This window comes from Biomphalaria glabrata, chromosome 11 (genome assembly GCF_947242115.1).
Source record: "Biomphalaria glabrata chromosome 11, xgBioGlab47.1, whole genome shotgun sequence".
NCBI classification, from domain to species: Eukaryota; Metazoa; Mollusca; class Gastropoda; family Planorbidae; genus Biomphalaria; species Biomphalaria glabrata.
The window spans coordinates 7,357,395-7,381,507 of NC_074721.1; the positions used below are offsets into that span (position 1 = coordinate 7,357,395).

Genomic DNA, 24,113 nt, shown 5'->3' on the forward strand with positions numbered 1-24,113 from the left:
TTTTTCCGTATGTGCCGACTCCCCCCTGGCCTTGAATTTTCGCGGGCTGTTTGCAATATTGGTTTTGAGTTGAATAGGCTCCCTCTAATTAGATCTAGATCTAGACTCTAGTTCCTAGTAAGTAGAAAGTCAACATTAAAATATTGTCACTTTTATTTGAGATGGCTGTTAGTTGAGAGTAGAATATTTTTTGCTGATTATAGAGTGTAGATATAAATCTACAATAAGTTCATTTGTGTTCTAGTTTAAAATAAATTTTAATCATCTTCTATTAAGTGAATTATTTTTACAAAATTGTGAAGTATTCCATATTGAAATATTATCAGTGGCGTAGCAAGGGTGGGGGAGGAGTGGGAGAAATGGAAAATCTCCCCGGGCCCCCACTTGAGTGGGGCCCCAAATGAGTGTTTTTTTTACAATATTCAATATTACGCAAAATGCAGGGGCCCCCAAAGAGGTCCAGCCCCTCCCGGGCCCCCAAATGATGAAAAATTCTTAGCAACGCCCCTGAATATTTTTACTATTTTTTTGTTTTGCATTATTGATCATCAGTATTTTTAATGTAGCGTTTCTCAAACTTTGGGTCCTCCCCCGTGGGGATGGCGAGTACCTTGAATTGGGGGATGGGGAGACGCAACTTCCTGACAAAAAGGGGTGTCATAGAGTGTGTGGTGTCTGGTGGCGATAAGAAGAGGTTAAGCGACTGATTTGTGTTTATGCATTGAGTATGATGAAATTAGCGTAATGCAAATGTGAAACGGCAGACAATCTTGAGACCTAAATTTCGTTTAAATATCAGTATATTTCATTAATATTACATCTCTATCAAAAATTAAATATGTGAATATTGTAATAACAGTTAGGCTATATTGAGTTATTCACATAAGAACTTTATTTTAAAGTTTATTAAGTTTATATGTTATTATAAGGCTTGTCTTCGAGTCCGAAGATTAGTGAGGAATGTTTTTTCCCATGGCTGCGCAGTTCCAGATGTGAGCTACATATTTTGTCACATCAAGGGCAAGCATAACCACTGTCTGCAGGTGGTCCATTTAGTTTTTCTTTTCGCGTCTGCGTTTGTCATCGGCAGCGGATTTTCTTTTGGGCTCAAATGTGTATACCGCGGCCTTCGGGAGTGAACTCCAACTGACTCGTTCCGAGGCCGCATGTAACCAGGTGCTCTCTTCTATGTCAGCCAAGGAAAGTTGACTCCTAAGCTGGTCTTTGAAGCGTTTCCGTGGGGCGCCTCTGTTATGGCGGCCACCTTTTAGCTCACAAAAAAAAAAAAGACTGTCTTTGGCATACGTTCGTCTCTCATACGGGATACGTGCCCTGCCCAGCGTAACTGACGGACCATAAGAAGTCCCTCTATACTATCCTTACCGGTAAAAAAATAAAACGCCTTTATTGGTTCAATTGTACTAGCTGTTTGTAAGCGACAAACCAACGACCAACTAACAAGGAGAGGGGGCGTCGAAAAAAAGTTTTATTTTCAGTTTAACTTATCTGAATATTAGTATAATTACATGTTTAAAAATTAAAATATATTAAGTAGGAGATGCCATTTTATCTTCTAATAAGACCTTGTCAACTGTAGACTGCTTTTTGCGAGGCGCGTATGCACAATATGGGTCAAAACGTTTTGAAGAAAACATTTTAAAACATCTCCGCTATTGAGATTCTTCTGCATTTTTTGTCTCAGAATAGTCGAATTTCTTCCGTATATTGCAATTTATTATAGTGACGACTTATGTGTGAAAAAAAATCCTCGTTAGAGACGTCTTTACACGAAGAATATTTGTTTTTTATTATGATGAATAGTGCGTTCTGAAAGAAAGCACATCGATATTAGCCTTTTAAAAAAATATCTCTTCTTACTAAGAGAAAAAGGTTAGAATACGCTTAGCGCCGAGTCATGCCCAGAATTAAACCACTTGCCGACTTGAGCAAAAACCTGCCGCATCTTTAATTCTATCTCCATTAAGAAATTTTTACAACGCTTAAAATGTATGTGGGCAACATTATTTTGGAAAAAGTATTGTCCATAGGCCTATTATATGTTGCAAAGTATTTGTTTTATGTGAAAATTTAAACTTAAAGTGTTTTATCTGATAAATTGTATTAAACCTTATAACTTAATTTTGCTATTACATAATTTCATAACATCGAACCGAGCCGAACCCGAACTTTAGACCTGACCGAACCGAACCGAACCCGAACTATACTCGTCATCGAACCGAACTCGAACTTAAATCTGACCGAACCGAACCGAACCCGAACTTTAAAAGTTGGGTTCGATTCCCATCTCTAGTAGCGATGCTATGCTTTCATGTACACTTTCCTTGCATCGAGAACTAATCTCAGAGTGCATAGAGAGTTGATTAAACCAGGCTGAGTAAATTAAGGTCTGCGAAATGCAAACTCATAAATACATGTTTATAACATGTAAGACAGTTGACCTCTAAATAGTGAACGAATTAGGTACTGGGAAAGCTATCCCATTTCAGAGGTAAGCTTTCGTATGAAGCAAACGATAGGATAATAAGAAAAATTAATAAAACAAGCCCCTGAACAAGGTGGTGTAGCAAATTATGCAAATTAGTAAAACCATTTGCAATATGAACAACATTGTTATGTAATTGATAATGAATTAAGTTCTGTTATTTGCACAGTTCGGTCTTGTTTTGTTAATATGCTCATGTAGTTTTTCAGAAATAGGTTTTGGGGGTCAGGGATATCCGATATTTTGTTGATTGTTCTGGAGTAGAGTATACTTGTATCATTTTTCTGTCTTTAGGGGGTTCATTGGTTAGGTAGTATGTCTTTGATATTAAATAATATTTCTATTACTATTATTATATTTTTAGGTTAATCACTTTTCAATTGTTTATGATTTAATACTTGTGAATTATGATACCTTACAAATAAAAACATAAAAAAAAAAGCCCACAAAAGAGGCAAGATGGCCCATAAAAGAGGCCCATAAAGCCCAAAAAAGAGGCCTAAGGCCCAAGGATTCCTATGATGATAAAGCTAAAACTGAATAGCTCAAATTCTGAGGTTTCCTTTAAAGAAAAAAAAAAAAGAAAGTGCAAATCGCTGAGCAACAAAACTAATCCATTATTTCCGATAACATTAAATGTATAATTACATTAAAAGACGTATATTCAATGTAGTGTTATATACTATATAGGCCCCACATCTCAAACTGCAGGGCAAATCTTGTATTGAAGTATGTGGATAAAGCAATATCAGATAGTCTTTTGAATTAATACAAAAACAAATACCTCCGACATTACTACGATCACCGAATCTATAAGAGACGAAATAAAACACGAAATAATAAGCTGGATAAAAGAAACTGCTGAAACACAAGAGGACTACAATTTTGTGTAACAGTTAGTCTGCTATGAGTTCTGCCTTTAGATCCACCCCCCAGAGATATGACACGCTTCTCGAGGAAACTACTCAATGTTTTAATATTTTAGACAAATGTGATGGCGCCATCATATTTTATATCATGTCGACATCCATTAAGTCTCCATCTTTCAAGATGGCTGACTCTCTAATGTTTTCATTTAAAACGATGTCAGATACTCCATTTATACAATTCATATATGTAACTCTGTTTTTTTTTTTTTTCAGATTTAGGACAATTTTCTAACGTCAAACCAAGTACAGTGGACGCTGTCCTCTATATGGGCATAGATTTAAACTGTCCAATCCCGCTACACAACACAGGTAAACTATCTAGCCAGCCTAAAGGAAACTGGTTGTTATTGAAACAATTGGCCCGAAATTTCTATAATCGATAGTTTTTTGTTCTTCTTCTAAAGTTTAAGCCCTGACATGTCTAACACAGGAAACAAAAAATATTTGGATTAACCCTGTTTTGTTTGTCAATTTGCATACAAGCGAAGACAAACAGCAAACAAATGTTTGTATTGTCGCTATTGGGTCAAAACGTCGTGAGATCTTTTCCCTGAAGTCGTCCAACTGGACATTATTGGCTGTGCCCCGCTGGCAATAAAACTGCGCAATCTTAAAGAGACCCGAAATAACATTAGCGTACACACGACGAGAGGGATTAACTTGAATACACCCCCCCCTCTCCTATGACATTGACTCGACCATAAGAGGGGTGTGTGGGGAAGGGGAGGGGGAGGGAGATAGTGGCCTTACGGGTGGGAGACTTTGCCCTAGCAAGAACGTAGTGAGGTAGATGTATAAAAAAATAACACTGCGTTGGTTATTGGTTTTATACGTTTGTATAACGTGTGCGCATGAGGCGACGCCTATGATACAATCTTATCGCGCCACTTGCCACCCCTGCACCACGCGTATCTGGTTTCACACCTCGTCACGCTTGACTCGGTTCGGACTTGCCGGCGGCTCCACTCTTGTTGACCAGTCACTAAGTGAGAAATGTTTTCTCTGTTCAATGTCTTAGCGCAGTGATGGGCAAACCTTTTTTTTTTTAGACGCGGGCCAAAAAATTAAAGGAAAAAAATTTGACGGGCCGTAATATAAAGATAGGGGGCGCGGTGGTCAAGAGGTTAAGCGCTTGGCTTCCGAACCTGAGGTCCTGGGTTCGAATCCCGGTGAAGACTAGGATTTTGAATTTCGGGATTTTTAGGGCGCCCCTGAGTCCACCCAACTCTAATGGGTACCTGACTTTAGTTGGGGAAAGTAAAGGGGGTTGGTCGTTGTGCTGGCCACATAACACCCTGCTATAAAACCGTTGGCCAAAGAAACAGGTGACCTTAACATCATCTGCCCCAATAGATCGTAAGGTCTGAAAGGGAAAACTTTTTTAATATAAAGATAATAAGAAATTGAGTTCATATTAGATTCAGTTCTATCAGTCTCAACTAATGCGAAGCTAGAAACTTAGAAGTTTGATACTTAAGAATTAGTTTGTTCAAATATTAAATTTATTTAGCTACACAATCAACATTGAAAAGTTTATACAACGACTATGGTTCATCTCAAACACTTTTTCGTGTGACTGTGAAGCCCTATTATGGAGAGACACTCCCGTCCACATATATCGCAGGTTAAGGTGACTTTCGCTTTGGTGGTAGAGGAGCCGGCCACTTTTCGTATGGCACTCTTTACTTCAAGATCTGAGGCCCATGTTTTCTCGCGTAACCGATTCTCTCCGACTTGTGCGGTCTAGGGCTATATCCTCCCAATGTTTAGCATCAATAGCACTGAAATTTTTGAATTCTTACTTCAAGTTTGCCAAAAAAAATTGCCTCAAATTATGTTCATATAATTCCTAAACTAGTTTTCTTTCAGATTAGTAAAAAAAAAAATGTTTTCCTAGTAAAATGCGTCAAGTTCTTTTTATCCAAAAGTTGACTATCTGATAGGGAGGTTTGTTGTTTGAAACATTGAGAGTGGTCACATCTATCGTCTATGAATTGACTTTTACCGTTGTATATCGGCAAACGCAAAAAGCAGTAAATCTTTACAAAAATTAAACATTCGTAATAATGCTCACATTTTTCAATTCGTATTTAAAAATCATAATTCTTCCTTGTGAGCGGATAGTTTTTAATTATTATAGTAAAACATGTGGCGAGCCGCAATAAGCCTGTATGCGGGCCGGATTTTGTCTTAGTGTTTAATGGGCAAATAAGTTGGGTTGAGGCTTTGTTCAAATAATGTCATATATGTGGACCGCTATGCAACACAAGTCAAATATCTGACCAGCTTCTTTCCTTTCTTCGTCTACTTTCTCATTTTGACCAGCGTACTCAATCGTGACCTCCGTGACCCATCGGCCCAAAACAAATGATGACGTTGGACGCGCAGTGGTCTGAGGTCAAGCTTTCCATGTCGAAGGTGCCGATTCAATATATTAAATATTTGTAAGTTACCACTGTTAATAGCTAGATGATCAAAGACTCAACAAAAACTTTGAGTAATCAACTAAAACGATGGGTACTTTAATAGTAAACACTTGCATTTCAGGCTGCCTCCACATTGCATGGAGAAAAAAAAAAAAAAAAAAAGCATGAAACTCAAGGGAGACTACTCCAACAATACATAATATGTTTTAAGCATTAGAATTAATGTTCTTGACATAATACATTGGTGTTGACATAATAACATAACAACACCACTCACTGATTAATTGATCACGAGATCTCTTATTAAAACTATGGAACGTATCCGCACCAAAATCTTGTACACAGGTTCGTTTTACCTCCTAGATGCTCACTTATAAAGGTTTTTGACAGAATCGCAACCTGGAAAACGCTTTTCGCGAAAAACCACAAGCTTTCCCAAAAAGTCTGCATTCTGTATAGATCTACAAAGCACACACAAACACACAAATTATCACATAATTTCATATTTTTAAAGCAATTTTTTTTTTCATTTTCCCTAGGCCTACTTATTTTTTTAATATACACCCTGCTTCATTTCCACTTCCTTTTCTACAAAACCAATCCTAATGGCATTAATAAGATAGATCTAGAGAGTTTTTATCTTTCATGAGAGAGAGAGAGAGAGAGAGAGAGAGAGAGAGAGAGAGAGAGAGCAAGGAATTGTAATTTGTAACACTGCCAAAACAACTAATTCCTAATTTCATAGAAAAAAGTAAATCTAGATCTATTGTCATTTCGCTACATTGAAATTGGTTAAGAAAAAAAAAAAACAAAAACGATTACAATGAATAAAACTAAATTGAAATTTCTTTTGAGAACAAAATGCCAAGAGGAATGTAGAAATAGGAAACGGGAATGTGTACGAGAGACAAACTTTTGTTGTTGGCTGGGGTGGGAGGTGGGGAAGAGGATAAAGGAAAATGGTACTAATTAACTGGCCCAACTATGAGCGCGTGTATTTCTAAAGCGTGAATTATGAATCAAGTCAAAGTGGGAAAAATTACGATGCGCGGGTAAAATAAAAATGGGGCTTCCAGGAAGAGAGAGAGAGAGAGAGAGAGACGGAAATTGAAAGAGGGTAATGCAATTTCATTGAAAATAAAAAGCCTTTAAAAATTTGTTACAGCTTAGAAAAATTCTAAGCTGCACAAATGTTTTTAAAGGCTTCTTTTTTTAAACAACAAAAAAAAAAAAACAACAAAACTTTCATCAACTCAATACTTCTAATTAATTATTTTGTTTGATGTCAGCAAAGGAAAATTAATCATTCAGTATTCGCAGATATGCTAAATATGGAGGGTTTCGTCCCCTTAGACAAATGAACTAATTATTTCTCCCACATCCATTCTTGAATCAAGAGGAAGCTGGAACAAAATATGTGTTGTACCTAACAAAACATGAATCAATTTAAAAAAATAGCAAATTCATTAATTATTGGTAATTAATTATTTTGTTTGAATCGAATAAGGAAAATAGCGTCTACATTATTGAGAGATACAGTTGTAAATTTGGAGTTCTTCCCCTTAGATAGGCTTTGATTTTGTATTAGGCTTGTTTTTAATGCGCATTAACTCTTTTCAGGGTTGTCTTACAACTGGTACAAAGCAGATGTCCAGTTCCTAAGGCCGGAGTTCAATCCTCAGTATTTTCTCTCAAGGAATGGTCATCTGTATATCTCTGAGGTTCAAGCCTCTGACCAGTAGGTTGTCCTTTTTTTTTTTTTTTTTTTACAAAGCGTATATCAACTCTGTTAGTCTCTCTGTCTTGTACAACGTTATGTCTCCCACTTCCTATTCTCCAATCCAATTAAAACTTGGCACAGTTACCCATCTTACAAGGCCCCTAGAGCCTTCCAGTTCGTGTTCTTGCCAGATCATTACAGGAGGAGTAGTTCTTACTGCTCTGTAACAGATCGGAGATATCTCCGTTTTATCAGAGTTATATTCCTTTCGTTAACTGTGAAGTGTGCAGTGCTTAGGGCAGTGCTCTTTGCTTGCACTGATCTATTATTAAAATTAAAAATAGAAAGTAAAATCTAGGAATTTTGTTTTTGTGTGAAAGAAAAAAACAAACAAATTCATTATTTCTTTCACAGCCATTCTCCGATCAAGTGAAAACTTTACACAATTATTTATTGTGCCTAACAAAGCATGAATCAATTTAAGAAATCAACCGATCGGTCAATTAATTTAGGGGTAATTAACTATTTTGTTAATACAAAAAAGGGAAATAATTTCAACAAGATTGAGAGATATAGTTGTAAATTTGGAGTTCTTCCCCTTTGTATAATCTTTGTTTTGATTTTGTTTGTTATACCTATGTTTGAAAGGGTCACATTCATGACTACGTTTGACCTAATGAGCAATTTGTGTAACGTTTCAATCCGTTTATTTCAAAATCCTCTATATGTCATGTGAAAAAAAAAAAACAACTTACAATTCTTCTAAGCACCAAACATAATTTTTTATTTGTATCCCCGACTATCTCTAAGCTTTACGTAGCGGTATAGTTAAGTAGCAACTACAGATCGAATCCTAAGATGTCTTCTCTCCCCACATCTTCTCGTTATCCAATCAGAACGCTTCTATCATCAGCCTTCATTCACCGTTTTAAAAAACATAAGCAGCCTTTGTCTCAAAATAGCACACTAGTCCTTCTACATCGAAATATTTTTTTTTTACACACACGCACATACATTTATTCATTCCAAAGCGATGGGAATTGTCGATTGGAAATAATGGCCTGCCATTGAACGAGGTTCTATCCAATGCAATACCACTCCTGGTGGTACCCCAAGGGCTCAACAGACTAAGCGATAGGTAAATGTGAAGGTGCTACAATCCAGTTAGATATACCTGGAAAGTAACATAAACCAGAGAAGTATTTTTTAAGATGTGTGTACGTGTGTGGTAGGTTTAATTACGGAGGTCACGTGTTTGATATTTTTCTGAACGAGTTTTCTAAGAAGCTTGTAAATTACTCCACTGTCTCAAATGTTCCTTTGAGACAAAAAGAAGTTATGTTTTTATGCACATATTCCATCATGTATATATATATTTTTCTGTTTATAAAAGGTATATTGAAAATCGTTATATATATTGTTTATTTTAATGTTATTTATGCACTTTTTCAAATAATATCTTGAAAAATATTCTCTGAGTCCTTAAGACTTGAACGATGCCACCTAGACACTATCACTTAACACTCTCATTTTTTCTTGTCATAGAGAGGAGTACTACTGCCTGGTGGTCATGGCTCCAGGGCCTGGTCAAGTACTGTCCGGAGAACAGCCTCCGTCTCGGACGTCCCTGGGTACAAGTATGAACATCAGGGGAGAAAGTAGGTTATACTAAAATACTCGTACTGTTGACTTTTTGTTCAGAACTATAGACTTAAAAGCAGGGGTGGAGATAAAACAGGGAAGCTGGTCACGTGTCTGATCATCAGAGGAGAATGTTAGACAAACGTTACATCACCACTTTTGGTTTACCTCTTATCTTATCTTATATAATACAGACGTTACTTTAATTAAAAAAGAATCTGATTACGTCCTACGCGTCATGCATTTAGTCATGCATATTAACCAATGACTTAAATTCTGCCAAGTCACTGGTTTTCCTGGCTAGCTCTATGTAATAAAATGGCAGTGGCGGAAATAAAATGTGGGGAAGGCGGGGCACATATCTGTTTTCCTTTTCAAATTCTGATTTAGTTTGGCTAGTTTATTTATTGTATTGCCTGGATTACAATATTGTCAAGTACAATTTATTACCCACAATGACAACTGGATGCAAGTAAGAAAATACGCCAATTCTTAATGTCTTTATTTCTATCGTGAAAAGATGATAATGACTTTTACGCCAATTTCCCGATGTAACTATTTTACCGGTGCTTACCGTCAGTGGCGGACTGGGTATTTCTATACAATCCGGCTCATAACTTGTATATCATATGATGGGCTTACCACTCTAGACCTACCTGTCCTCTAAGTCATTATGTTAAGTTTGATAATGTATCGATATGCATGTATACAGTGAACTCTAAATCTTTATACAAATATATGCCTTATGTTGCTTTTTAATCGCTAAATGTGTAGGCCCTAAAAGGATGAAGCCTTACTAGTAGCACTAACTACGGATGTAGGCTATCATAATATTAGGTAAATGTGTTAAAATTAAAATGGTATTACACTGTAGAGTCTGTGAACGTTTTGTTTTTTAACACAACGCTCAGAGGGCCTTTTTATAAAGTTTGTATAAGGCTTTAACAATTTGATGCCTGCTATAATGCCATCCATGCGGCCCTTTCGTGGCCCTACCAGCCCATTTGGGTACCGGCCCACCGGGCATTTGCCCGAATGTTCCTATAGCCAGCCCGCCCCTGCTTACCGTCACAACAAAAAAAAAAAGCCCTGGTTGGGTGTAAGGCGATTCAGAAACACGCATGACTTGAGGTAAAAAATACTCGACTGGAGACTCCCATCTTTGACTGATACCTATAGTCAACTATCTTAGTGTCTCAGGTGTAGGCTTACATACTGTATGGAAGTGTTGATAAACTATGTACTTTAAGAGGATTGGAGTCATATATAATTTTAAGTAACTCTTGATTCAAGAAAAACAACTTACACATGTAAATACCCGAAGACGTAGTCTAAGATATTTTCTAGTCCTAAAGCCAATTATGTATTATTATTTTTTTTTGTCTTAAATAAATTATAACGGCCAAACCTAAAGTTTTCCCAACGTGACCAAATAGGTAGTAAATCTTTTCCCTTAAGATGTATATCAATTATCAACTATCAAATTTCTAGGAAAATCGTTAGAGCCGTTTTCGTGATCCGTGTCCAGGTTTTCCCACCCATTTTTTTTCGGGCCGATGAATTTGCAAGTTGAATAGAGGAGTCGTAAAATAGAGTAATCTAAACCTAATTGAACATGTCATTGTTGCAGATGCCAACACATACGGACCAGATATACAGAACAAGTTCCCTCAAGTGTTCCCAGAGGTTCCAATGGTAGGAGACGACATTTACATAGAGTGTTTGGCTTTCGGGAGGTAACTCATGCATATAGTCATCTTTGGAATGTTCCCCAACTGCTAGACTATATAAAAGCTACTACATTAAAGCTTATATTTTTGGTGTCCAGTATAGAGCCCAAATTATAGTACCCATTGAAAGTTTTTTTTTAATCATGAATCTGTGCCGACAGAAGAGAACTGTTTCTTCATCATCTATACTATCATATCGTCAGTTTTTCTTTTCTTTTACAATTCCTCTATTCAGCTTGCAAATTCTTCATCGTTAAAAACATAAAACAAAAACATAGGTGGAAGGTGTTTCTGTATGTTGCTCAAACAATTTTGAACAAAGCTTATATCAACTCTGTCTATCTGTCCTCTTTCTGGTACACTTTTTTTTACATGTCATCTCTACCCAACCATTCTAGGATTAAGTTAACACTTTACTCATTTATTTTATCTAACAAAAGAGAAATCAATTTTATAAAAAAGTAACCAATTAGTTAATTAACTATTGATAATTATTTTGTTTGGTATCGAAAATAAAGGAAAGAAATGAATGCTACTCATTGATTGGTGAGGTTGTATTTGCGAGATATTTCTCTTTGTACGTTTTCTACATGTATTCTCCCACTACTCAAGTTGAAAGTTGGCATCATTATTTATAGTCAATAACAATATATGAATCAATTAAAAAATTAAACATTACGTTTATTTATAAGTGCCAACTAATAAATTAATTTTGTTTTATATAGAAAAGGAAGCTTATTTCTGCAGCTATTGAGATATATAACAGTGATTTTGCGGATATTTCCATTCGATAAACTTTTTTTTTAAAGATTTTTTTCTGCTACATTTTGCTTGTTATTTTATTGGATATTTACAAGCTTTTAATGTCACTGCAGAAGCATACCAAAACAGAAACCGAATAACAAGAGGTCACAGTTGTTTAAGTTGAGGCGCGGTGGCTGAGTGATAAAGCGCTCGCTTACGAACCGATGGTTTCGGATTCGAATCCTGGTGAAAACTGGGACTTTGAATTTCGTGATTTTAAGGCGCTTCTGAGTCCGGCTTGCTCTAATGGGTACCTGACATTAGTTGGGGAAAAGTAAAGGCGGTTGGTTGTTGTGCTGGCCACATGACACCCTCATTAACCGTAGGCCACAGGAGCAGATGACCTTTGCATCACCTGACCCATAGATCGCAAGGTCTTTTTCCAGGTGTTTAAACATGTCTCTCAATTCACAGTTCTCCCCCGTCAGTATTTACACGTTTGTCCACCTCCGTGGCGCAATCAGCCCGTCACCATCTTTTATACACTCACAGGCGCTCTGGACTGTCCTTCTTCCCATCGCTTTCTCTGTCTGCCCTTTCTTCTTTTTCCTGGTATTGTTCCCTGAAGGAAGGTCTTTGCGAGCCCCTAAGACCTTGTAACAAACAAACAAACACGCCGTTAATACTTCAAAAATTGCATCAGCCAACACACACACGTATATGTATATGTAATATGCATGAACACACACACACTATAACATGAGTTGGTTCAAGTTGACCAGGGTACGCTATTCTGTTTCAACGTGGCACTCAGGTGGAAACGATCACTAGAGGAAGTGGTTAGGCTAAATGAATAGCAAAACAAAACTCCTGTGGGAGTGTCCAAGGGAATGCGAGAGATTTTCCATTACACAGTGCGAAGTTGAAAGAGAGCTTCCACTTCTGTCGATAATCCATACGCCGTTCCTCAAGGGACCGTTGCAATAACTGTGAGACCTGCACGGTTAGCTTGGTACAACATAGGAAAATGGCGGGGGTTCCCGGTGTGCTCGGCCTTCGGCCATGTATTCTAGCTATGTGCCCGGAAATAGCAATGTCTTACATAGGCATTGACTTGGACCTCTCCAGACAGAACGGTTTGTTCAAGCAGGCTTACACGCCTAGAGTTCGAAGAGCCTTCGGCTCAGCTCTTTTGACAATCACACGGATCAAGTAGAAATTTTGAACGTTCGCAGATTGTATTTAAATAGGATTAAAATACGAAGCGTAGAGTATGAGTACAAGCTGTCTGAAATACTTAAAATTTTAAAATATATTATCGCAGTTAATGGGTTTGAATTCCACACAGGCTACCGCTGGAGTACCGATGGATCAGAGAAGGTGGTCAGATGAATCCGAGCTCCTACCTGCTAGACCACAATCGTGTTCTTGTCCTACCAAAGGCCAGTTTGGGGGACACAGGAGCCTACACTTGCATTGTAAGGTCCCCACACAACATAGCCAACAAGACAGTGTATCTCCAGATGAAAGGTCAGTCAGATGAAAGGTCAGCCAGGTGATAGGTCAGCCAGATGCGAGCTTGTGTGTCTTTGGTAAAAGTTATTGGAAAGCCAATTTGACTTACGTATCCTTTATGACATTGGTGGCAGACTTCTGTTACAAAAGACCTCGTCAAACCCTCAGAATAAGCTGCTTAGTTGGGTACTTGGTCGTATGGTGTGAGTTAAGGACTATCGAGTGGATGGTCCCGAGTTTGAGGCCCTGCCTGTTTCCCTGCAGTCCAGAGGGATACTTCAACTAAGAAGTAATGACTTTCTTTTCTGAAGGAATTTCTGAGACATAATAAACAAAAACATAATATATGTTATTTTAAATTATAGGTAATTATAAAATTCTTTAACAAATGGGTTATAACTCTTATTAAGTAGGCCTAATTGAAGACTAATAAGATAGACATTTAATATTTAAACTTAAAAGTAGCACAGCTTTTCTAAATTCTTTCATCTTACACATCTCCACCAGCTCGGCCGTTCTTCCCATATCCTCTACGAAATCAGCATCTGGATGAAGGGTCTAGTCTTACCTGGACTTGCTTTACACTGGCCATGCCGAAACCCGTTTACACCTGGTTCAAGGATGGACAACTCCTGAAGACAGATTCGGTGGATGGAATAAAGGTGCTTACATTTGTGTAATGTGCAATATATTTGTGTAATGTGCAATATATTTGTGTAATGTGCAATATATTTGTGTAATGTACAATACATCATATAGATTAGCAGAGTTCGGCTTTGTTTAGTTAAATTTTGTCAAATGTTCATGTGTTTCAATACTGTATTCATTCACTTCCATGTTTGACTGCTCTATATCTCGCGAGCACAAATAAGCACTCTCTCCTTATAATCTTTCCACTTTTCTATCCGTTCTTCTTTCTCTCTCTCTCTCTCTCTCTCTATTTCTCTAAAAAATGGGGGTTCTAGGAAGAGAGAGAGACAGACAGAGAGAAACAGAGAGAGAAAGAGACAGAAATAGATAGAGGATCATGCAATTTCATTGAAAAAAAAAGCATTTAAAAATTATAAGCTGTACAAATGTTTTTAAAGACTTTTTAAAGCTTTCATCAACTCAATATGTTTTTCTCTCTGATCCGACGTTTGTAAACGTTATTTCTCCCACACAGATTCTCAGATCAATTTTACACTTTGCACAATTATTTATTGGCATAAACATGGCATGAATCAATTAAAAAGTAACAAGTTAATTTATTAAATACTGCTAATTAATTATTTTGTTTGATGCCAACAAAGGGAAATTAATCCTTCAGTATTCCAGATACGGCTAAATATGTAGGGTTTCGTCCCCTTAGACAATTGAACTAGTAGCTTTATATCTGTTGGCCTTACTCTAGCTTCATGCTTAGGCTGGCGTTCCTGGCTCCCTCCCTACCCAACCCTTTTCTAATTATCTTCTTGACTTCGAAACAAGAAGATTCATTCTCGTTAATGTTTCGATTACACAATGTCTATCCTCTCAGTACCAATATGTGCTTTTTGAAATAGCCTCAAGAAAAAAAGTCTTTGTTGTATTATTTCTCATAAAAACATTAGGTTATGTAATGTTTGCCGTAATGTCTGGCATCTAAGTTCAACACTTTTTAATAACACAATAAAGGATTGAGTCTGTCTCTTTGTAGGTATATATGATAAAAAGCTGCGAATGCTGGCAGTAACAGCTAATTTATTCTACGCTCCTATCTTATCCCGAAAAAAATGTCACATTTTAGGTCGTATTCATGTTCGTCCTGTTTAGTGCGACTTCCAAGTCTCTTACGGAGGCGCGGTGGCTGAGCGCGGTGGCTTGGCTACCGAACCGGGGTCCGGGGTTCGAATCCTGGTGAAGACTGGGATTTTTAATTTCGGGATCTTCGGGCGCCTCTGAGTCCACCCAGCTCAAATGGGTACCTGACATTAGTTGGGGAAAAGTAAAGGCGGTTGGTCGTTGTGCTGGCCACATGACACCCTCGTAACCGTAGGCCACTGAATCAGATGACCTTTACATCATTTGCCCTATAGACCACAAGGTCTGAATGGGCACTTTACTTTTTTTTTTTTATATAGTCTCTTACAGTGAGCCAACATTTCGCTAGATTCAGTCTAATGTTGGATCTAAATTGAATCTGTAATAGTTCTCTAATCATCACGTAGTCTATGGTGTTGATATATTATTGACACGTGACTGTGTTTAGGTTGTCAGGAATACTCTGAAAATAGAGAAAGTTGACTCTAAGAAACACAGTGGGATGTACCAATGTCAAGCTTCCAATCAGTTTGGGGTGTCAAGGTCGTCAGCACAGCTTAGGGCTTTATGTAAGTATATCAAATATTTTATACATTCAGAGTATCTCGATTTTTTAGAATTCGTTATTTTGAAAATTTTACTTTTTTCCCCTTAAAAAATGATAAACATATTTCAGATAATGAAGTTAACAACTTTTATAAATATTATTTGTTTATCTCTATAAGTAAATTGAAACTATATAATATAAATGCGATAAATAATAAAATTTCATAAAATAAATTAGACAAAGTATATTTTATTACTTTATTAGGACATATGATATATATATGAAATAATCAATTCAAATGAATTCCAACCACACCTATTCCTCTATGGGGGATGACCACATACCGAGTGCGATCCTTTTTTTTTCCTGGTGAGCATAATAGCGGACAGCGTAACAGAGGTGCCTCGTGGAAATGCTATAAAGATCAAAGCAGGCGCCATTTTACCTTTACTAGCATAGGGATAAGCAGATAACAGCTCCTGAGACAGGTGGCGGGCACAAATCAAAGAGTCCTTGCTAAAGACAGGTGCAGACGATGAAAAAGAAAAATTAAATAGACCCCCCCCCTCCTTTTCCATGATCAACAGCCTTGTATACATTAGATGCGCTATTAATCAAGAAACTGTTTTTAGTTTAATTTATTATGTGACTAGAATTTAAATTTGTGTTTTTTCTATTTACAATATATAGCAATATCATCATGTAATCGTTAACTAGTATTGGTAGTCTAGACAATGAGAACAATACACTTACAGTACATACTCCTGGCACAATCTGACATTATCAATCATATTTGACAACGTCAATTCATTTGATGGCTATATGGTTGAACTACAATCTGCAAAATAGTTTCCACGTGAATTCGATTTTGACTAGTTGTATATGTAATTATGAGACAATATAATTACACATACCTTGGTGCTGTTAACATTTATTTTTCTTCTTTCCAGCCTTTGCGCCCACATTCCTCAGAAATCCAGTCGAAATGTCCAAGCAAGGCGCCGTCGGAGGTAACATTACTATCTCCTGTATACCGGAGGCGGCACCAAGGGCGACGATCAAATGGTTGAAGGGAGGCGTGGAGCTTGGTCACGTTAAGCCCAACGGAGATCTTGAGCTGTCGTCTCTAACGAGATCCGACGCTGGGGAGTACACGTGCGTGGCGACCAACCAGCTGGGGGAAGCCAAGTCGTCGTGTTGGTTGGACATACAAGGTAATAGACTCAAGGTAACAGAGCCGTTCTTAGCGTTTACTTTTCAATTGCATCTTGAAATAATTCATGGGAAGCGTGGTCGAGAGGCTAAGTGCGTTTGTACTTGGCTTGGCTTGGCTACCTAGAAGGGGGCTCGAGGTTCGACACCCTACTCGGGCAGAGTTGTGTTTACTGAGCGCCTGAAGGCAGCACGGGAACATCTTCTCCTAGATACCCCCTCCCCCACTGGTCCACAACTGAGATTGGATCAAAGCGCTCTGAGCATGGCTATAAGCATGAAAGTAGCGCTATATAAAAGCCATAATTTAAAAAGCCATAATTTAATTCCCACAATCCTTTTCTTATAAGATTTAGTTTCGTAGCACAAAAATAAAAGTTAAGTGGTTAGCTAGCTTAGTAATGCGTTACTGCTAGGCTAGTTGTCTGGGTTCACTGGTTTACTAAGTCCTTTATTTTCTTTTTTTTTTTTCATCTTTATCTCCGTAATTATTTTCCACGTTCTGACAGAATTGTTCATTTTTCGCATTTGTACATTCTACCCTGTTATGATTCAACTTCAATAACATTTTTGTTTGTAATCAGAAAACGTTACTTTTGGTATAGAATTATAGGAGAGTGCATGCTCTTTTTATATAACACAAATACACGTTTACAAAACCAAAAATTAATTTTATTTAAAGGGGTCAAATGAATGATGGTATCGTTAATTAGGAGAGAAAGAGTTAATTCACTATCTTCTCTCGTTCAAAATTAGGTCCCAAGTGCAGTCTCCATATCTGTAATATGTATGCATCCTAGTTTCGTAGCACTAGAGGAGAGACAGTAAATGGCTGCCTGGTCGCCTGCTTTGCGCTCTGATCTGTCGATTCCATGATACCGGGTTGAACCTTAGGCTCCCCAACACTGGTTCCCTTTTTTGTACTCCATTTCGGTCCTACTCGTTTACACGAACAATAACCCGAGCGCCAGGTTGAGACCGAGAAGTATTGCACTGGTTAATGGAAAATTAAGCTCATCAGAGTTGCGCTAAATATACTTACCTCCCCTTCTAGTTACGTAATCTTTTTAGTAAAATACAGTGACATAGTCCAAACGATGAGTTTTATTACAAATAAAAGGTTCCTTTCTATTTCTAATAAAACACTGTTACAAATCATGTTTGTTTTCCATTTCTTCAATATATTATCCATAATTAAAATTACAAGATCTCAAAATTCGAATCATTATTTTGACTTCCTTTCAATATCTATCACTGAACTTTCTCACATGAACACATGTTATTGAATCTTCAGAAAGATCAATTCATTAATCATTGAATTGATGATAGATTAGTTCCTTTAATCATTGAATTGATGATATATTAGTTCATTAATCATTGAATTGATGATATATTAGTTCATTAATCATTGAATTGATGAAAGATTAGTACATTAATCATTGAATTGATGATAAATTAGTTAATTAATCATTGAATTGATGACATTTATTATTTTACGTTATATGGACGAAATATGGCAGCCATTTTTTAAAATATTTATTTAAATGTCATTTAAGTTTGACCTTGTATAGTATGCATTTAGCTAGGTAACTAGAACGTAGCGATAATAACGCGAATGTCGCGGGCTCGATACCCAAACTGACATAATTTTTCTACATAAAATGATTTATAATACATGAACATAATGTAAGAATTTATTAATGTTTTTGTTATACACCACTTTTTTGAAAGAATGTCTGTACTTTATAACAAGAAAAGTAATAAAAATACTTTTTTTTCAAAAAGACAATACCTGCTTTATACAACTAATACAGCCATTATTTTCCTAAGAGTAACTAATAAATGTTAGATTTAAAAAATACATATTTTTTACCCCGCCCAATTTCCAACTAAGAAAGAATCCTGATTACGTGAATAGATTTAATAGACGATTGCCACAATTTTTCTTAAAATTAATTTAATGAACCTTTAAAATGAAATGCGTAAATACCCGAAGACATTTAGCCCGTTTTCTAGTTCTGTGGCCAAATTTAAATTAATTTCTTTTTCTACGTTCAAAAATTGTATTTGTCAAACCAGAGTTTTCCCAATGTAGCCAACGAGTTAGTAATGTCGCCAACGAGCTAGTAATGTAGCCAACGAGTTAGTAATGTAGCCAACGATTTAGTAATGTAGCCAACGAGTTAGTAATGTAGCCAACGAGTTAGTAATGTAGCCAACCAGTTTGAAATGTAGCCAACGAGTTAGTCATTCTTTTCACAGCAATATACATCAACTGTCAAAGTTCTAGAAAAAAAATCGTTAAATCCGTTTTCGAGAACCTTGTCCAGCCAGCTTATTGACAGCACCCCACCCCTAGAAGATTTTAGTGTAAGCGAAGATACCCGTTAACTAAAGGTTTTGTCAAAATGAAACGATTTCGTAATGAGCTAATGGTAACATCAACAAATAAGACAATTATAACATAATAATAATAATAATAATAATTTTATTTATAAAGCGCTGTTAAGTGTATCATTATTATTATCACAAAGATTATATCAACTTACTTTCAGTTTATCTAGTAAAAGGTTTGTACACGTTAGTTCTTCCCTTACCCGTTCTCGAATTAAGTTAAAAATTCTCATAAAAATTTTGATTTGCATTGACAAGACATGAAAAAAAAAAAGTAACTAGTCATACAATTAATCACTGGTTTAATACCAACAAGGGAAACTAATACTTTACTATATACAGATATGGCTTGTTTGTTGTGTTTAGTTCCTTTAAATAATTGCCAACACTATTTCTCCCTAAAGCATTTTCCGATCAAGCTGATACTTTAAATAAAAATTTATTGTTCCTTCCAAAACAGGAATTAATAAACAAAAATATTCAATTAGTCAATTGCTGTACTCTCTGTATTTTACTTAATATAGATTATCGGAAATAACTTATTCATTATTGATACAGTTTTGAGGTCGGAGTTCTTTAGATAACCTTTTTTTTTAAATAAAAGATTTGTATACTTTGCTTAGATGAGATCGTATTCTCGGAAAAACCCGATGACATAGAAGTAGAACAGAACAGTACAACAGTACTTCCTTGTAAAGCCTCCTTTGATAAAAGCAAAGTGGACGTGACGTATGAGTGGCGATTCTATTCCCACGTCCTGGACTTTACATCAAGCAGTGATGACCGAGCACATTATGTCATGGTCAGTGGTCATTACTCATTTAAGTCAGTTGTGAATTTAAATAAAAAAAATAAATTTCATCCAGTAAACGACAGACCATTTTCACTCATATTTTCACTCACATTTTCACTCACATTTTCACTCACATTTTCACTCACATTTTCACTCACATTTTCACTCACATTTTCACTCACATTTTCACTCACATTTTCACTCACATTTAAACTACTAGAACACGTGTAGCAACATCCAGCAGCCGTATAAATGGCATTACTTTTGTAGAGGGAGGCGCGGTGGTGGAGTGGTAAAGCTGAGTGGTAAAACTCGGGGGTCCAAAGTTCGAATCCTGGTGAAGACTGTAATTTTTATTTCGGGATCTTTGGGATATTTACACAAAGAATATTTCTATAAGCACATAGCATATAAAAGACAAAAAAAAACTATAGAATTCGCGTTAGAAAGGACATAGATTCCATCTTAATAAAGCTTTTAAAAATAATTAAAGGAACTGGGAGTCTCGGGTTTGAATCTTCCTAAAGTCTGCGATTTTTATTTCGGGATTTCACCTAGCTCTAATGGGTAGGCCTACCTGTCATTACTTGGGGAAAAGTCAAGGCCTTTGTTCGTTGTGCTTGCCACGTGGCACCCTTGTTAACCGTGGGCCACAGAGACAGAGGAGCTCTACATCATCTGCCCGATAGCTCGGAAGGTTTGATTAGGGACCATGATAGTACCACTATAGCATGGAAAGAATTGCGTGAATCAGACATAGAAATACAAAATCTCTGGATTGCACAACTGGGATGACAAGACTTGAACACGTTAACGACATAATATTAAGGTTTGTCTTCAAGTCCGAAGATCAGTGAGGAATGCAGTATTTCCCGTGGCTGCGCAGACCCAGCTGTGACCTACATATTTTGCCAGACAAAAGCATAACCATTGTCCGCAGGTGGTCGATTTAGATTTTCTTTTCGCCGTCTACGTATGGTTTTTGTTTTGCTTGTTAGATTAAGTGAACGTGTAATGGTTTTGTGTTTCATGCATCTCGTTTTACAGTTTTAGTTTTCTGTCTTGGAGTTAATTGATGGAAGATATTACACTGACACAAACACACACACACACAGAGAAACTCACACGCACATACAAACCACCATTCTGTATATGTGTGACTATAATTCTTCCGTAGCCTGAAGCGGAGTCGGGGAAACTGTACATCATAGCAGCTCAGCTGCGTCACGCTGGTCAGTATACGTGCTTGGTCAAGTCTGCATCTGGATCTCTGTCGGACACTGCCTACGTCACTGTCAAAGGTAATATATAAGGCATTGTATATTTTAGAAATTAGAAAAGCTTCCCATTTACATGGAAACGTTTAACATGTAAGTAAATGCGAGCCCAAGGGAATGTAGTGTCCTTAAGCAAAGAACGAAAGAGGTGTAAAAAGTCAGATGTAAAAAAAAAACCCAGACACAATTAGGCAACGAGACCTTCAAAAATGGTGTAGAACAGAACACTCATACCCACCATAGGAATTTAAAGCCTTTACCTTTTGATAATAACCAATGTCATTGTTGAAGAACAATTTTTTTTCTGTTAATATATAGCGTAATTTAATTTTTTCGCTGTTTATTTTTCTATTTCATTAGGGCCCACCATATTAACTTTGCATAGGGTCTCCTATTATCTAAGGCCTGCTATGCTTATAGAAATATATTAACCTCAAAACAAAATTTTTATTGGCATTTTTTTGTGATTTCAGTATAGCAATTCTATCAATAAACACAATAAGTCTCCATACTATATGGTTACGTCCTCTTCCTTGACGTCATTTTCATTATCACCACACTACATTCAGTCCGTAACACTTATTTTACTTCCATTTCTGAATTATGTGAGTCAAAGAAGACTTCGAAACTCACATACCTTATAATTGGTTACAAAAGAGAAAGAGGATTTAAGAATTACATATCAAGACTTCAAATAAGATAAATGAATGACTGTCTATCGTTGTGCATATATTAAATTTGATTATGTTGTTCCTTGACTTTTCTATCTTATGACGTGTTGATCTGTTGACGTGAATATTTAATTATAAATAAAAATTTCTACCTGACTATTTAAAGATATTTTTCTTTCACAAGATTTTTTATAAGTTCCCCTTTAAGACCTTACGATCTAAGGGCCGGATGATGTTAAGGTCATTTTGTTTCTGCGGCCTACGGTTAAAGAGCGTGTCATGTGGCCAGCACAACGACCAACAGCCTTGACTTTTCCCGACTAATATCAGGTACCCATTAGAGCTGGGTGGACTCAGAGGCGCTCTAAAGACCAGAAATAAAAAAGAAAATCCCTGTCTTCACCAGGATTCGAACACGGGACCCAACTGTTCGGAGGCAAAAGAGCTTTACAATTCAACCGCTACGCCTCGACATCATTAGCTTATGGTGTGTTAATATTTTAATTAATTAAATGAAGTATTCTTCTTGGACTTAGTAACATCTAATTGTTTGTTTTTCTTCGACTTGTTTAAATGATGTTTTATTTTGTTTTCACTAGCTCCTCCCGGAGAACCAGTGGGCGTTCACATGAGGCAGAAAAACAGCACACTGTTACAAGACCATGACAACGTCGCCATCTGGTGGCAGGACGGAGAGGTCTATGGCTATCCCATCACTAAGTACAGGCTACAGTCTCTGTCTATAGATGACAACGGCAAGTGGAAGACCTTAGAAGAAGGTATATATATATATATATATACAGTGTTAGGCGCTTCAACGCTATGTATTATGTAGATAAGTCGAACGGAAGCAATACTCAAATCACGAACTTCAATAACACAGGTATAAGGCCAACAATATAAGTTAGTCGACGCTGGTAGTGAAAGTCGAACAAAAAGTTTAGTAATAACGAAGAGAAACGTCGAATGTCGTCAAGCTAACTCTCTACTTTCATAAAAAGCCCCTCTCTCTAAAGCCACCAGAAGAAGTTTATTTACATCTGTTTATATGTCACTATTCTCAAAACCCTGTCTAGTTTTTTACTAGCCGCGTCATTGTCTCTAAGTCAAAGGTTCTCCTATTTACGAAACAAATAACTAATTTCTCATCTTGCCATAACAACAGCCATGGTTCCATGATGTAAAAGAGCAGGGGATTGTTTAAAAATGTAAATGTCTCATGACTGCGGAGTCTTCCAAGCAATAAAAACAAAACATTTATCATTGGAACATTTGCATGTTTAAAAAAAAAAGACTAAATCTAATTGCGTAAAGCAGTGTTTCCTTAGAGTTTCGTAAACAGATCACTTCGCACTTTCAGAATATTCAACAGAATACTTTGTTTATTTTTTAGAGAAACATTTCATGTGTTGGCCAACTAGTTAATTAATCCAGTAGTTCGTGGAACCCCATATTCAGACCTCGCGGAATACTAGGGTTCCGTGGGAAACACTGGTCACAAACTAGATTGGAAAAAATAAATATAGAAGGTAAAATGCAGACAGGCTACAAAGTGTCAAGCATAAAGCAAGAAACAGATTCTTCACATTTCTTTTCGGAAGAAGACACTTTATTAAAGCAGTTCCAGTTAGACAGAAAAGCTGCCTTAACATTCACATTTAAACATATGTACACACGCACACACACACGCACACACTGCAACACACATTAATATCTGCGCCAATTACAACTGGTCTTTAAAAAAATGAAGACGCGAATTACATTTAATGCTAGGTCTATATCATTTTTGTGGGAGGGGGCGAGTTAAAAAACTCATCCCGTCTGTCTTTCGACGGGGAAAGGGGGGCGCGGTGGCTGAATGGTTAAACGCCTGGCTGCCGAAACTGTTGTAAAGACTGGGATTATGAATTTTGGGATTGTTAGGGCGCCCTTGAGTCCATCTTACTCTAGTGAGTACCTGACTTTAGTTTAACTGTTGGCCAAAGATACTTATGACCTAAACATCATCTGCCCTATAGACCGCATGGTCTGAAAGGGAAAACTTAACTTTTCACTCTACTTGAACTGTCTGTCTGGGTGAAATTATTTGACACTTTTGTTTCTCCCACTTCAAATTCTCGGATCAAATCAGAATTTTGCTAACTCTTTCAACGTCGATGGCAACACATGAATCAATAAACCAATTCGAAACAATTAGTTAAATTTATTAATTTTTTTTTTGTATAGAAA

General features: G+C 36.8%; 1 protein-coding gene across 3 annotated transcripts in view; it reads left to right on the top strand.

Annotated features, from left to right (window-relative positions):
* Nucleotides 1-24,113, top strand: part of LOC106062526 (contactin-like) — a 134,948-nt gene that overhangs the window by 98,995 nt on the left and 11,840 nt on the right. For all 3 annotated transcript variants that reach the window (XM_056003767.1, XM_056003768.1, XM_056003769.1), the window contains 11 exons: nucleotides 3,646-3,741; nucleotides 7,479-7,596; nucleotides 9,124-9,236; nucleotides 10,850-10,955; nucleotides 13,042-13,223; nucleotides 13,716-13,870; nucleotides 15,439-15,559; nucleotides 16,488-16,751; nucleotides 19,767-19,945; nucleotides 21,114-21,237; nucleotides 22,484-22,663. In XM_056003767.1, the coding sequence (XP_055859742.1) occupies nucleotides 3,646-3,741; nucleotides 7,479-7,596; nucleotides 9,124-9,236; nucleotides 10,850-10,955; nucleotides 13,042-13,223; nucleotides 13,716-13,870; nucleotides 15,439-15,559; nucleotides 16,488-16,751; nucleotides 19,767-19,945; nucleotides 21,114-21,237; nucleotides 22,484-22,663 (1,638 nt within the window). The remainder of the gene's footprint in view (nucleotides 1-3,645; nucleotides 3,742-7,478; nucleotides 7,597-9,123; nucleotides 9,237-10,849; nucleotides 10,956-13,041; nucleotides 13,224-13,715; nucleotides 13,871-15,438; nucleotides 15,560-16,487; nucleotides 16,752-19,766; nucleotides 19,946-21,113; nucleotides 21,238-22,483; nucleotides 22,664-24,113) is intronic.